We start from the raw sequence: 12,983 nt of genomic DNA, 5'->3' as shown, positions 1-12,983 counted from the left end.
TCTTACTTTCCATTAGGCTCATGAAGCAGTGATTAAAGGACACTACCCTGCTCCTGAAGAAACCCTCCAGGTCCTTGCTGCCTTGCGACTCCAATATCTACAAGGAGACTACAGTCTGCATACCACAATGCCAGAAATAGAAGAAGTCTATCCCTTACAAAGGCTGAAGTCTCGTATTACACAGTCTACTAAAATGTTTACCCCCGCAGAGAGGATTGAGAGGAAGCGAGCCAGCTTTCTTGAAGGAACGCTGAGGAGGAGTTTCCGCAGTGGCTCCATCAGCAAACAGAAGATGGAGGAGGAGCAGATGCTGGATATGTGGGTCAAAGAGGAAGTCTCAGCTGCAAGGACTAGTGTTATCGACAAGTGGAAAAAACTGCAGGGAATGAACCAGGAACAAGCTATGGCCAAGTACATGTATTTGATTAAGGAGTGGCCTGGCTATGGGTCAGCACTCTTTGATGTGGAGGTGAGCAACATAATAAGTACTGGTGAGCTGCTACTATTCTGGGCAATGAACTTGATGCCAAAGTGTCCCCACTGAATGTAACAGTATATTATTTCAATGAATATTACTATTTTTCTCTTGGAGGGAGAGAAGGCTGGCATAATATGGAGTATTTAGTTAAAAAGCACTCTAGTTATAATCCCCAGTGTAGACATTTATATTTGTCTATTCATGAACCATAATATTTTTCTACAAGATCAAATAACTGTCTCCCATAAAAAAGTTGGCAGGATGGAGAATAGAAAATATTCTACAGAACGTAATATTGTACTTGAACTGTGATTTAGGGTGCACAGAAGGTGACCTCAGTGCTAAGTGTTCCCCCCCACCCCCACCCAAGTTTTCCTGAATGTTCATTTATACTCTTTCCTTCACTAGTGTAAAGAAGGGGGCTTCCCACAAGAACTCTGGTTGGGAGTCAGTGCTGATGCAGTTTCTGTCTACAAGCGTGGGGAAGGCAGGCCTTTAGAAGTGTTCCAGTATGAACATATCTTGTCCTTTGGGGCACCACTTGCCAACACCTACAAGATTGTAGTGGATGAGAGAGAACTGCTTTTTGAGACCAGTAAGGTAAGTAAAGAGCAAGAGGAATTTTAATATGCTCTTCTTGTTAATTTCATCTCTTATTAACTAGCACTCATTTTTCCAGGTAATACTTCTAGTTCAGTTTTTAAAGGTTTAAATACCATTTTGTAGATCTTCATCTAAAACTGACAATTGTTGTTAAAAATCAATATAAGTAATTGTTGTTCTGTAGCAGAGACAGAAAATAGAGGCAAAACAGGAATTGGGTAGAAGCTACTAAGTTTCTAAGTATTTGTGTTAACTTACAGTAAGGGGTTTTTGTAAGTGGTTAGATAATGGAAGTCAGACTTCTATTTTATGTGCTGAGATGCATTACTGTATCACATTAAAAGGTTTGGGTTATTTTTACTCTCTTGGCAGGTGGTTGACATCGCAAAACTGATGAAAGCTTATATCAGTATGATTGTGAAAAAACGTTACAGCACCTCTCGATCAGTGAGTAGCCATGGGAGTCAAAGCAGCTCCAGGTGAAAACAGAACCAGTCTCACTGTGCCATTACTATCAAAACATATCACTGCTGGCCTGGAAATACTGATCAAATTTGTCAACGAGCTACCCAAGAAACAGAATTTGGGGGAAATCTTCAAAAAAAATTTTTTCAGGAGGCCTTTGTAAAATATCGACTTAAATAGTCATATACTAAAAACAGTTGGCTAACATTCTTCAAAATTTCCAAAGCTTTATTACTTTTAGTTGACATACTGTATGCCTTAATACACTGCCATCCAAGCAGTAAGAAGTGCCTTAAGACATTAAAACCAACTTGCATTTACATAAATCGTGGTGTTGAGCGGGATGTGCTTTTTCCCCCTCTTCAGAATACGAAGAAAAGATGGAAGAGGAATTAATTGATCCATAATGCACTAACCTACTGGCCTGATCCATGTGTGAGGGAGAAAGTATTTTTGTCGGAATGCTGCTGGCAGCCTTCCTTATGGACTTAGTTAACAGTGTGTTTTGTTTTCCCCTTGTTTTCATGGATGCATGCTTGTGTGTGCATGCATATGACCTGTGTAGACTCTAATTTTATTCCATATTTCACAAGCATTTAAAGCAAAGGGAATAATGATGTGCAATGGTGTAAACAGTCTTTCTGTACATTTTAATAGTCCAGAGAGTTATAGTTGTCTCAATTTTACAATTACTTTTATAAGCCAGTTTTATTAACAAATCAAAATCTGGGATTTTCATATCTTTTTGATTTACTATTACAAATGCATTTTACCACGTATGTAGCAAGTCTGCATTCTGTATGTGCTGTATTATAAATAGATATGTAGCTGAAACTATTTATAAACTGCTCTAATAAGGAAATGCAGTTATCCGTACAATATTCTTTTATTTGTTTCAATTAAAAAATTTAAATATTACACATTACTTTTAAAGATGCTATTCTTATGAAAACTCTGATTGGATGCTCCAAAATAAACCAATCAGAAAAAGTCAGAACCCTTCAAAGTAGAAATTAAACAGGAGAACAATTATATATAGTTAAACTATTGTATTGTTATAAATGCCTCTCAATATTTACCCTGCTGCCTAATGATGGTTCTTGACAAAGCACCTGTAAATAAGTCAGTGCTATCAGCCAATAGTAAAGCTGATTTGGGACTTTTATTTTTATATGGAAAAGCTGTAATATAAGGTAAAACTTGAATTGATGTCTTTTGTCCATAGCAATAAACACATGTATTAGCCCTTATTGATGACCTCAGCCTTTAAGAAATATTGATTATTTGCTCAAAGAAAATCCAGCAATAAAAGATCTTAGTTATCATGCTTGTTTCCCATTTATATTGAATCTGGTTTCTAGAAAAACATTAGTTGTCTTCCAACTTTTGGGGGGCAAGGCTGTGAATACACTGCAAACTGGAGTTGCGTTTACATCTGTGATGGTATTTGTTTTACATCAAGTAGAGAACAGTACAGTAATATATAAACACTTCTAATATATCCAGCTTCCAAAAGCCCAAGTATAAGCCCAAATCACCTGCTTGGTAAGAAGCTTTATGAATTACAACAAAAATTGGTATTATACAAACAATCCACAAATAGCAAAAGATCTGAGTGCAGCCTGAGGAAATGTGGGAGGAATCAGGGAAATGCTAAAGCATGAGAATTGTTGAGTTATCCCTGTACAATGTAAAATCTCTCTGGAAACAATGCAGTTAAACACAAGAGCTTTCACTTGTGCTGCCCTAGCAATCAATAACTTAATCAGCAACCAGACACACCCTAGGGGTGCACAGCATACACTACAGCAACTTTGATCATTCATAAGTGTGACAAATGTGTGGCCAAGAGAGGTCTTCATCACAAGCTGTAAGGGGCTTGAAAAAAGCTTGCTACAAATCGTGGTCTCTCTTTCTCTGTGGCAGGTACATGTAGCTACTTACAGGTCCCTATGAAATCCATTTTATTGTTGTGCATTTTCTGATTTTGTGTTTTCCATTTTAAAAAAATTCCATCTTTATGGTTTTTTAATCAAAATTGTTGGATATATTAATAATAAAGTAGCCTTGCTATAAATGTATTAAAATGTTCAGAATTGGATTGCAATGGGAAAAACTACATTGGGGGAGGGAAGTGTTTTAAAATCAAACAAAATATCTTGCAGATATACAGTACAAGGTAAAAGTAACACATTTTAAATCACTTTTTAAAGTAGCATTTGGTAATTATGACCAAAGTGACATTGCTGAACAGCAACACAAGAAGGCCTCGGAAGTAAGAGTTTCTTACAGTGTCAATTTAACGGAATTCATATTTGAATAATTAAAAAAATAAAAAATGCACTAAACATAATATAATCCATCTTTGCAGCAGATACATGGTTGCCATTTTAAATTAAGCTCAGTACTTTGAAGGAATGCTTACATTAATTTCAAATTTAATTAAATAATTTCAACCTATCAAATCAACAGTTTATTGCTGAGTAGAATGGCAAAAATAATGACTCCGTCAATTTGTAATCTCTGGCAGACATTTCCCTTGTGGTAATTTATGGCTACCTTTTTAGAGTTTCTCTGAAAGTGATTCCCTCTTCTCTGTAAGTAGATTTTTATATTTACTAAAGCTGCTCTCTGTGTCTACAGAGCTTACAGGGAAAAAGATGTAAGGTAGGGCAACCTCTACTCCTTCAGGCACTTGTTCCTTCATAACACATATACCTGTATACACATTCTGGTTTGTGTGTATACGTGTGCCTTTGAGGAGTGAGATACTGATACCACATAAAGGAGCATGAAGAGGTTCTTTCAAATGAACCTGTGCTCCCTTGGGCACTGAATACTTCCATTAACATTGTGCCCCGAGGTAATGTCAGCTTCTCCCTTAGTGTGAGGCCAATGTCCCAGAGGAGCACCTCAGCTCCACTGCAACTCCTGGCTCTGCACACGTATCAGATCATTCCATTCCTCCTGAGCAAGAGGAACGTATCCTAAAGGAGGTCCTGTAGCGTTGTTACAACATAAGGAGATGGGGGTGAGAGAAGCAACACGTGGCAGCAATAACATTAAATTGCAATATACATAGACCTTTGGTCCATTGTAAGGTATAAGACAAAAATCAGAACTGTGGTGGTTCAAGTGATTATCCACATATATTCCACTTCTGGTGTGTGTGTGCCCCACCCCATGAGACTGGAATCATTCTGAACAGCAGTGTCAGTTGGGCCACATTTGGGCCATCCATAACAGAGGGGAAAAAGGGTAGGGCAGCCTCAGCTGCTCTCCCATTCCTTCTTGCTGCCCATGACTGCAGGATGGAACACCGGCAGTGTCTGCATTTCCACATACTGTGCAACTTTTTTTTTTCCAGTCAGTTCTAATTTGTTGTTTTCAGCCCATTGACAATAAAATAAAATCTTAGATTGATAGCTGAGGTCTTCAAATCCATGTGCTGCCTCTGTACACAGGACCCACCAGCTCTTGAATATGGTGGAGTCCAACTCCCCAGGATTCAAGATCTGCCCCCTCTTGTGAGGGAGCCATTTCTATCAATGATGGACACATAAGGGGCCTTCTGTTTGGGGTAAGTGCCTAGACCACACAAGTGTTCTACATGCTGCACCTTTTCTAAGAGAAACCAAAAAAAGTCTTACTTGAAACTCTTCCTCCCTGAGAGCTCCATGAGGGCTTCCTCAGCACTGGAGGCAGAGACAAGTGCATGACTGGACCAGGCTACTTTTCAAAGCACTAGGTAAGTCAATAGTTAACCCCAAGTCCAGAGCTCATCCAGTGTTGAAGTCCCACTACTCAGCCACAGAGTTGGCCAGAGACTCCCTAGTGTCTTCAGTTCTTGGAAGACAGAGGCTGCAAGAAATAGTGATCCCATGGTGACCAGAGAAACAGATCTAACCAAGCAGGTCCAGCACAGGAGGCACATTAAGGCCAACACCAGGGCTCGCTGAGGCCTCAGTGCTGAGTGGTCACCACAAGACCTCTGCATAACAACTGTATGCCCTTAATGAATCTGCTATCAGCAACTGCAGACTGACTCTCATAAACAGACTAGGGAACTGTGACCTAGATTAAATTTCTATAAGAAGGGTACACAACTTGTTAAACTGCACTCAGGGTAGTTATCAATGGTTCACTGTCAAACTGGGAGGACATATCTAGTAGGATCTTGCACGTCGTCTGTCCTGAGTCCAGTATTCGTCAGTGTTTTTATTAATGACTTAGCTAACAGAATGGAGAGTATGCTTATAAAATTTGTCGATGACACCAGGTTGGGAGGAGTTGCAAGCAGCTTGGAGGACAGGATTAGAACTGAAAATGACCTTGATACATTTTGAAATCAACAAGATAAAATTCAGTAAAGATAAGTGCAAAGTTCTATATTTAGGAAGGAAAAACTAAATGCACAATTACAAACTGGGGGATAACTGGATAGGCAGTAAAACTGCTGAAAAGGCTCTGGGGGTTATAGTGGATCACAAATTGAATATAAGACAACTGGGTGCAGTTGCAAAAAAGGCTAATCATTATATGGTGTATAGCAAAAAAGTTTTGTATGTAAGACAGAGGTAACTGTCCTGCGCTGCTCAGTATTGGTGAGGCCTCATCTGGAGTACTGTGTCCAATTCTAGGTGCCGCGCTTCTGGAAAAATGTGAACAAACTGGAGAATGTCCAGAGGAAAACAAAAACAATAAGTTTAGAAAACCTGATGTATGAAGAAAGGTTAAAAAACCTGAGCATGTTTAGTCTTGAGAAAAGATGACTGAAAGGAGACCTGATAACATATTTGATAATTACTAAAGACTATTAAAGATAAGACAGTGATCAATTGTTCTCCATGACCACTGAAGGTAGGACAAGAAGTAATGAGCTCAACGTGCAGCAAGGGAAATTTGTTACATATTGGAAAAAACTTCCTAACTATAAGAGTACTTAAGCACTGGAATAGGTTTCTAAGGGAGGTTGTGGAATCCCCATCATGAGAGGATTTTAAGAACAGTTTGAACAAACCCAACCGGCAGGGATGGTCCAGGTATACTGGGTCCTTCCACAGCACAGGGGGATGGACTAGTTTACCTCTCAAGGTCCTTTCCAGCACTACATTTCTATGAATCTATGAAGCGCTCAGTACTGACACTTCTGGTACCAAAGACCTCATCACTGGAGCCCCAGATGAACGAGTATTCTGTCCCACTTCGACTGAAGATCCTAGGATTGAGGGACAACCCTCAGAAGGAGCCAATCATGGCACCAAATGCACTGGCAAAATATGTGAGTTCTCTACACACATTGGTACTGACTATACTTCCTGAGATCTTGCCACCCAAGCCTCTATTTATGGCACCCACCCAGTTCACAGTACTAGGAGACCTATTGTTATCCGACCTCATCTCCCATCCCCAAGAAAACAATATGAACCTCAACCACACCAGGGGCAGACAGTAGTCCTCCTACTTTTATGGTCAGTAAAGATCATTCAAACCTCTAAGGAAGGATCCAGAGGTTTCAGAAGAGGAACCCTCTGCTGCTGCTTTTTCTGTTGCACATCTGCCACCTCACTCCTGCCATCAAGTTTGATGTTGTGGTTGGGAGCCATTTACTTTTCTTTAGAGACAGATGGGTGCAGATCACTCAGACCATTGGGTCCTGGAGATGACAGACAAGGAACTCATGTCCAAATCCTTCCTATCCTTTCTCCCCATCCCCACTGGGGGACCCTCTCATGAGTTATTGCTCAGGAAGGAAGTGGACTCCCTTCTGCAACTTGGAGCAGTGGAAAAAGTATCCAAAGAATTCCAGGACAAGTGGTTCTACTCTCACTATTTCCTGGTTTCAAATAAATATGGGGGATGACACCCCATCCAAAATCTTCAGTAGCTCAACAGGTTGATCTGTTGGTTTAAGTTCAGAATGGATATTGGATCCTTAAGACATACTTTCATATTGCAAATTTATCCAGACCACAGGAAATACCTCATTACCAATACAAAGTGCTCCCCTTCAGCCTCTCCACACCTTTGAGGATCTTCACTAAGTGTCTGATGATCATGCCTGCATATCTGAGAAGACAAGGAATCGAGGTTTACTCTTTTCTTCACAATTGTCTGATCTGAAGTCAATCACTGCAGCCAATGAACAATTTTGTCCAATTAATCTTACATAAGAACATGTTCCATCTACCCCAGTATCCTGTTTCTGACAGTGGGCAGTGCCAGATGCTTCAGTGGGAATTAACAGAGGAAAAGGTTACTCACCCTGTGCAATAACTCAAGTTCTTTGAGATGATTGTCCTTATGAATACTCCACTTTAGGTGAATCTGTGTCCCTGTGATTGGAGAATTTCAGTAGCAGTGCCTAATTGGGTCACACATGTGCTGTTCCCATCTTACGCCACCTTTGGTGGTTACATAGCGCTGTGCAATCAAACCCCACTTGGTTCCTTCTCTACCACAGCATCTTTAGCATGAAAGCTCTTAAGTAGTGGGGAGAAAGGAGAGTAGTGGAGCACCCACAGAGACAACCATCTCTAAGAACCTCAGTTACTGCACAGGGTGCGTAACCTCTTCTTTGAGGAATGTCCCTGTGGTGCTCCACTTTAGGTGACTGTAGAGCCGTGCCCCTCAGTGGAAGGAAGGGGCTTCAGAGTTGTACAGATATCATCAGACACGCTACTTTGACTTCTGGTTTTGAGTCCTTCTCTACAGCTTAATGCTTTGTGAACATATGGGCAGATGCCAGGTTGCTGCTTCGCAGGTGTCTATAAAGGGCACATTGTTGAGGAAGGCTATCGATGTAGAGTGTCATAGGCAACTTGGTGGGGAGAGGACATGAAGAGTCGAGTGTTCCCCAAGCAACCCGGGAGCGGAAGGGGCGGCACAAGAGCTGGAAAAGAAGGGGCAGGGCCAGAGGCACTTCCTGGGATGCTGCCCAGTCCAGCGCAGGCAGAACAGCAGCCAAGCGAGGCCCCCCACGCATGATCGGAGTCGGCTCCTGTCCCCAGAAGCCAAGCCTGGGCAGGGAGCAGGCTGCCACAGCTACCCCTCCCCAGCCAGGCTCTCTCGCAGCCAGCTGCTGCAGAGAGCATGCTGTGGGGGAAGGGGGAGCCTTCAACTCGCTCAGCCGCTGTCCTGTGCTGTGACCAGCATTCTCCTAGGTAGCTGCTGCGCTGCACCGGACAGCCTCTGGGAGTGGCTCCATCCCACTCCCTGCCTAGGTCTGGCTGCCAGGAAGAGCAGCTGAATGTGCTGGCAGCAGGAGCTGCAGCAGCAGGACAGACTCTTCCTCCCCCCAGTTAACAAGGGGTAGGCAGGGAGGAGGAGATGTGGAGAGGTCGTGTCCTCTTTACCTGGTGCCCCCCCATCTATGTACAGAGTGCTCTGGAGGAGTATGTGCAGGTTCCCAGTGGGGGCTGTACCTGTTGCTGGCCATAACAAGTCAATGCAACCAGAGATCCACTTTGACAGCCTCCGTTTGGATATGGTATCTCCCTTAGATCATTCTGTGATACTAAGAAATGCCTTATGGGACTAAGTCTTTCAGAAAGTCACCTCGGTGTAAAGCTAGCTAGCACCTAGTTTGAAACATTGCTTGTTGTTTGTTCCCATGAGACTTTGGGATGAACGATAGGAGATGGATGGGTTGATTCAAATGGAACGAGGAAACATTTTTAGGTAAGAATTTTGGATGGTGTCTTAAAGTAACTTCGTTTTTTGAAAAAATATTGTGTATGGGGGGTTGCCATGAGGGCCCCAGGTTCTCCTACTCATCAGGCGGATGTGACAGCGATAAGAAATGCCACCTCCATTGAGAGGTGGAGAAGTAAACCGGTCACTCAGAGCTCAGTAAGGCATCGTAGCACCAGATTAAGATCCCATTATGGAGCAGGAGCTTGTATGTCAGGGTAAAGGTTATGAAGACCCTTTAGTGGGTGAGCGAAGATTGAGAACTCATCAACTTTGTGTTGGAAAGCCGTGATTGCCATTAGGTGTACTCTGATCGAGCTCATTGAAAGACCTGATTTCTTACATTCCAGTATGTAATCTAATGCCATGGGTAAAGGAGAGGTTGTCGCCATTGTTCATCTATTCTGGCACCATGTGTGGAATCTCTTCATTTGTGCAGGTAAGTATATCATGTAGTACAGTGCTTCTCAAGCTATCTGATGTGGGGGACTGGCAATTTTTTTTTCCAATGTGCCAGGGACCGGTGCCATATTATTATCCTATTCAATGCTCTTATGAGGAAACTCGTCGTGGACCAGCAGCCGATGGCTCGTGGACCGGCACCGGTCCGCGGACCACCACTTTGAGAAGCACTGATGTAGTAGATGTTCTGCTGTTTAAGAGAATGTCCCTTACTTCCTCTGAACAGGCCATTTCACTGCCTTGGAACCATGAAGTAGTCATGCCTTCAGGTGGAGTATTGGCAAATTTCGGGGGTGGACCTGGTCCATGTCCTGAGACAGGAGATTTGGGCATACAGACATCTTCAAGAGGTAAGGAAACTACATTTGTCTGGCCCACATGGAGGCTATCAAGATGACTCTGGAGTTGTTGGTCCTTATCTTGTGTATGACCCTGGATGTGGGGGGTACGGGAGGGTACGCATACTGTAGCGGTGCATCTCATTTGAGGAGAAAAGCATAACCTAGAGAACAGGGTTCTTCTTCGAGTGCTTGCTCATATCCATTCCAGTTAGGTGTGTGCGCGCGCCACGTGCACGTTCGTCGGAAGATTTTTTACCCTAGCAATACTCGGTGGGTCGGCTGGGCGCTCCCTGGAGTGGCGCTGCCATGGCGCCGGATATATACCCCTGCGGACCAAACCACCCCTCAGTTCCTTCTTACCACCCGTCTCGGTCATTGGAACAGTAGAGTGCAGTTTTACTGACCTCCACCTCCCTAGCAACTTGTAGTTCTCTAGTTATTTTGTTGTGTATATAGTTCAAAGTTATATAGTTATAGTTAATATTTATTGTTCATAGTTAGTGCATAGTTAAGAAGCATTCGGAGATTAGCCCCTTTCCCGCACCCAGTGCCAGGGCCCATGCCCGGTTCACTGGGTTTCAAACCGTGCTCGGCCTGTCATAAGCCGATGCCGACAGGAGATCCACACAACTCCTGCCTTAAGTGCCTCAGGGAATCTCACCTGACAGATAAGTGTCACATTTGCAAGGCTTTTAAGCCGAGAACAAAAAAGGAGCGGGACTTTCGGCTAAAGCAGCTCCTCATGGAGGCGGCTCTTACCCCTCCGCATTCGGCACCGAGCGCTGGTCAATCGGTGGGTAGAAGCACCTCCTCGGCACCGGACCACGCCGGTACTGCCAAGGCCTCTCAGCACTGGCCGTCACCAGCACCGAAGTCGACTCAGCACTGCTCCCTCTCCCCGAGGTCGAGAAAGCCTAAGACTCCTGATGCTTCCGTGCCACTTGCACTGCAGCGAGAGAGCTTGTCTAAGTTGGATCGCCCAGCACCGACACCTGCCGCGGCACCGACGATGTCGGTACCGTCGATTCCGGTCCCAGGAGGGCCATCGAGTCCAGTGCCTGTCAGCTCCCCAGCGCCAGCCATGGTCGAGCTTACTATTCCATCCATGCCAGAGACATTCTCAATGGCGAGGGATCTGATTGCCATGACAGAGTTGACAGTGCCTCAACCCCCGGCACCGCAGGTGCGGGTAATACAGTCTATCGGCAAGTCTGACTTGATAAGACTATCCTCTGTCAGCACAGCAGAGCGGCACCGTTCACGATTGCGGTCCCGCACACGCTCCAGGTCCCGTCGGCGCTCCTGCTCCCGATGCCACTGGCAGTCCCTGTACCGTTCTCCTCGGTACCGATTGCACTCGCGGCACCGGTCGGTATCCCGTTCGCCGGCCCGCTACTCTCGGCACCATTCCAGCTCCCGGCACTGCTCCAGGCACCGTGACTCCCATAGCCGCTCCTGACGTCGAGCCTCGAGATCTTGGTCAATCTCCCGGCACCGCTCCGGTCGCAAGTCTCAATCTCGTTCCCGGTATGCCTCCTGGTACCAGTCCCCAGTGCCGAGTAGGGCAAGGTCTGCTAGAGACAGAGACTCTGCCCAGGGCTTTTCAGCACCTCCATGGCCATCCAGACACGCATCAGTGTCGTCCCACGCGGACAGCTCTTATGCTCAGGAGCACAATTCTGATGTGCCCACCAGAGTCTTCCAAGAGACCCAGGCCCAGGACCACGGACCCCATCAGTGGTCTTTCTGGACACCTTGGGCATACCACCAGGCTCAAGGCATACCAGTAGTTCCGTCCCACTCTGTCTCATCAGAGCACCGAGTGCCAGAGGCGATGGTTAGCTATCCCCCTCCGACTGCTGCGGAGGAAGCCCCAGTTCACCCACCGGATTCCCAGATTCCTCTGGAGCAGGAGATCTCCCAAGAGCAACAGGCCACCCAGAACCTGCTCGTTGCCGGCATCTCCTCTTCCTCTTCTCCAGATGAGGCAGTGGCAGGAACATCCTCCTCGGGCCCTCCTCCAATCGACCTGAGAGCCCAACAGGACCTCCTAAGGAGGGTAGCACTCAATATGAACCTCCAGGTGGAGGAGGTCCCGGAGCTAGAGGACCCGGTAGTGGACATTCTATCGGTGGATGCCCCCACTAGAGTGGCCCTACTGTTTATTCGGACCATCCAGGCGAATGCCGATACTATATGGCAGTCCCCAGCCTCTATCAATCCTGCGGCCAGGGGAGTCAAGCGTAAATATATGGTGCCCTCTAAAGGGTACGAGTACTTGTATGTCCATCCTCCTCCCTGCTCACTAGTTGTCCAGTCCATTAATGAGAGGGAACGCCACGACCAGCAGGCGCCAGCCCCAAAATTGAAGGAGGTTAGGCGAATGGACCTACTCGGCTGCAAGGTGTACTCGGCAGGGGCCCTACAGCTCTGGGTGGCAAATCAACAAGCCTTGCTTAGCCTCTATAATTATAACACCTGGGTGGCGGTGGGTAAGTTTACGGAGCTTCTCCCTCAAGACTCCCACCAAGAGTTCGCTGCCCTCTTGGAGGAAGGGAAAAAAGGTGGCCAGAACTTCCCTCCAGGCCTCGTTGGATGCAGCAGACTTAGCAGCCAGGACTCTGGCCCCGGGTGTTGCCATGAGGCGCATCTCATGGCTTCAGGTTTCAAACCTCCCACCGGAGCTGCAGTATACCATTCAGGACTTACCATTTGATGTTAAAGGCCTCTTCTCGGAAAAGGCTGACCCCAGGCTGCAAAGCCTGAAGGGACAACAGGGTCATAATGCGCTCTCTCGGCATGCATACGCCGGTGACCCAATGCGGGCCTTTCTGTCCCCAGCCTCACTGCCCATACTCTGTGCCTAGACAAAGACAGGACTTTGGCAGGTGGCGCGGTCGAGGTGGTCGCACACAACCTTCTGGACCCCAAGGGGGCCAAAA

At 45.5% G+C, this 12,983-nt stretch overlaps 1 protein-coding gene across 1 annotated transcript in view; it reads left to right on the top strand.

Moving 5' to 3' along the window:
- MYO10 (myosin X) overlaps positions 1–2,844 on the top strand; it is a 254,009-nt gene extending 251,165 nt beyond the window's left edge. Inside the window, exons 39-41 of the mRNA XM_050937621.1 lie at positions 17–469; positions 887–1,078; positions 1,454–2,844. Coding sequence (XP_050793578.1) covers positions 17–469; positions 887–1,078; positions 1,454–1,564 — 756 coding nt within the window. The 3' untranslated portion in view covers positions 1,565–2,844. The remainder of the gene's footprint in view (positions 1–16; positions 470–886; positions 1,079–1,453) is intronic.
- Positions 2,845–12,983: the final 10,139 nt, after the last annotated feature.

Source organism: Gopherus flavomarginatus, chromosome 2 (assembly GCF_025201925.1).
Source record: "Gopherus flavomarginatus isolate rGopFla2 chromosome 2, rGopFla2.mat.asm, whole genome shotgun sequence".
Lineage (NCBI taxonomy): Eukaryota > Metazoa > Chordata > Testudines > Testudinidae > Gopherus > Gopherus flavomarginatus.
This window is presented reverse-complemented; position numbering and strand designations above follow the sequence as displayed.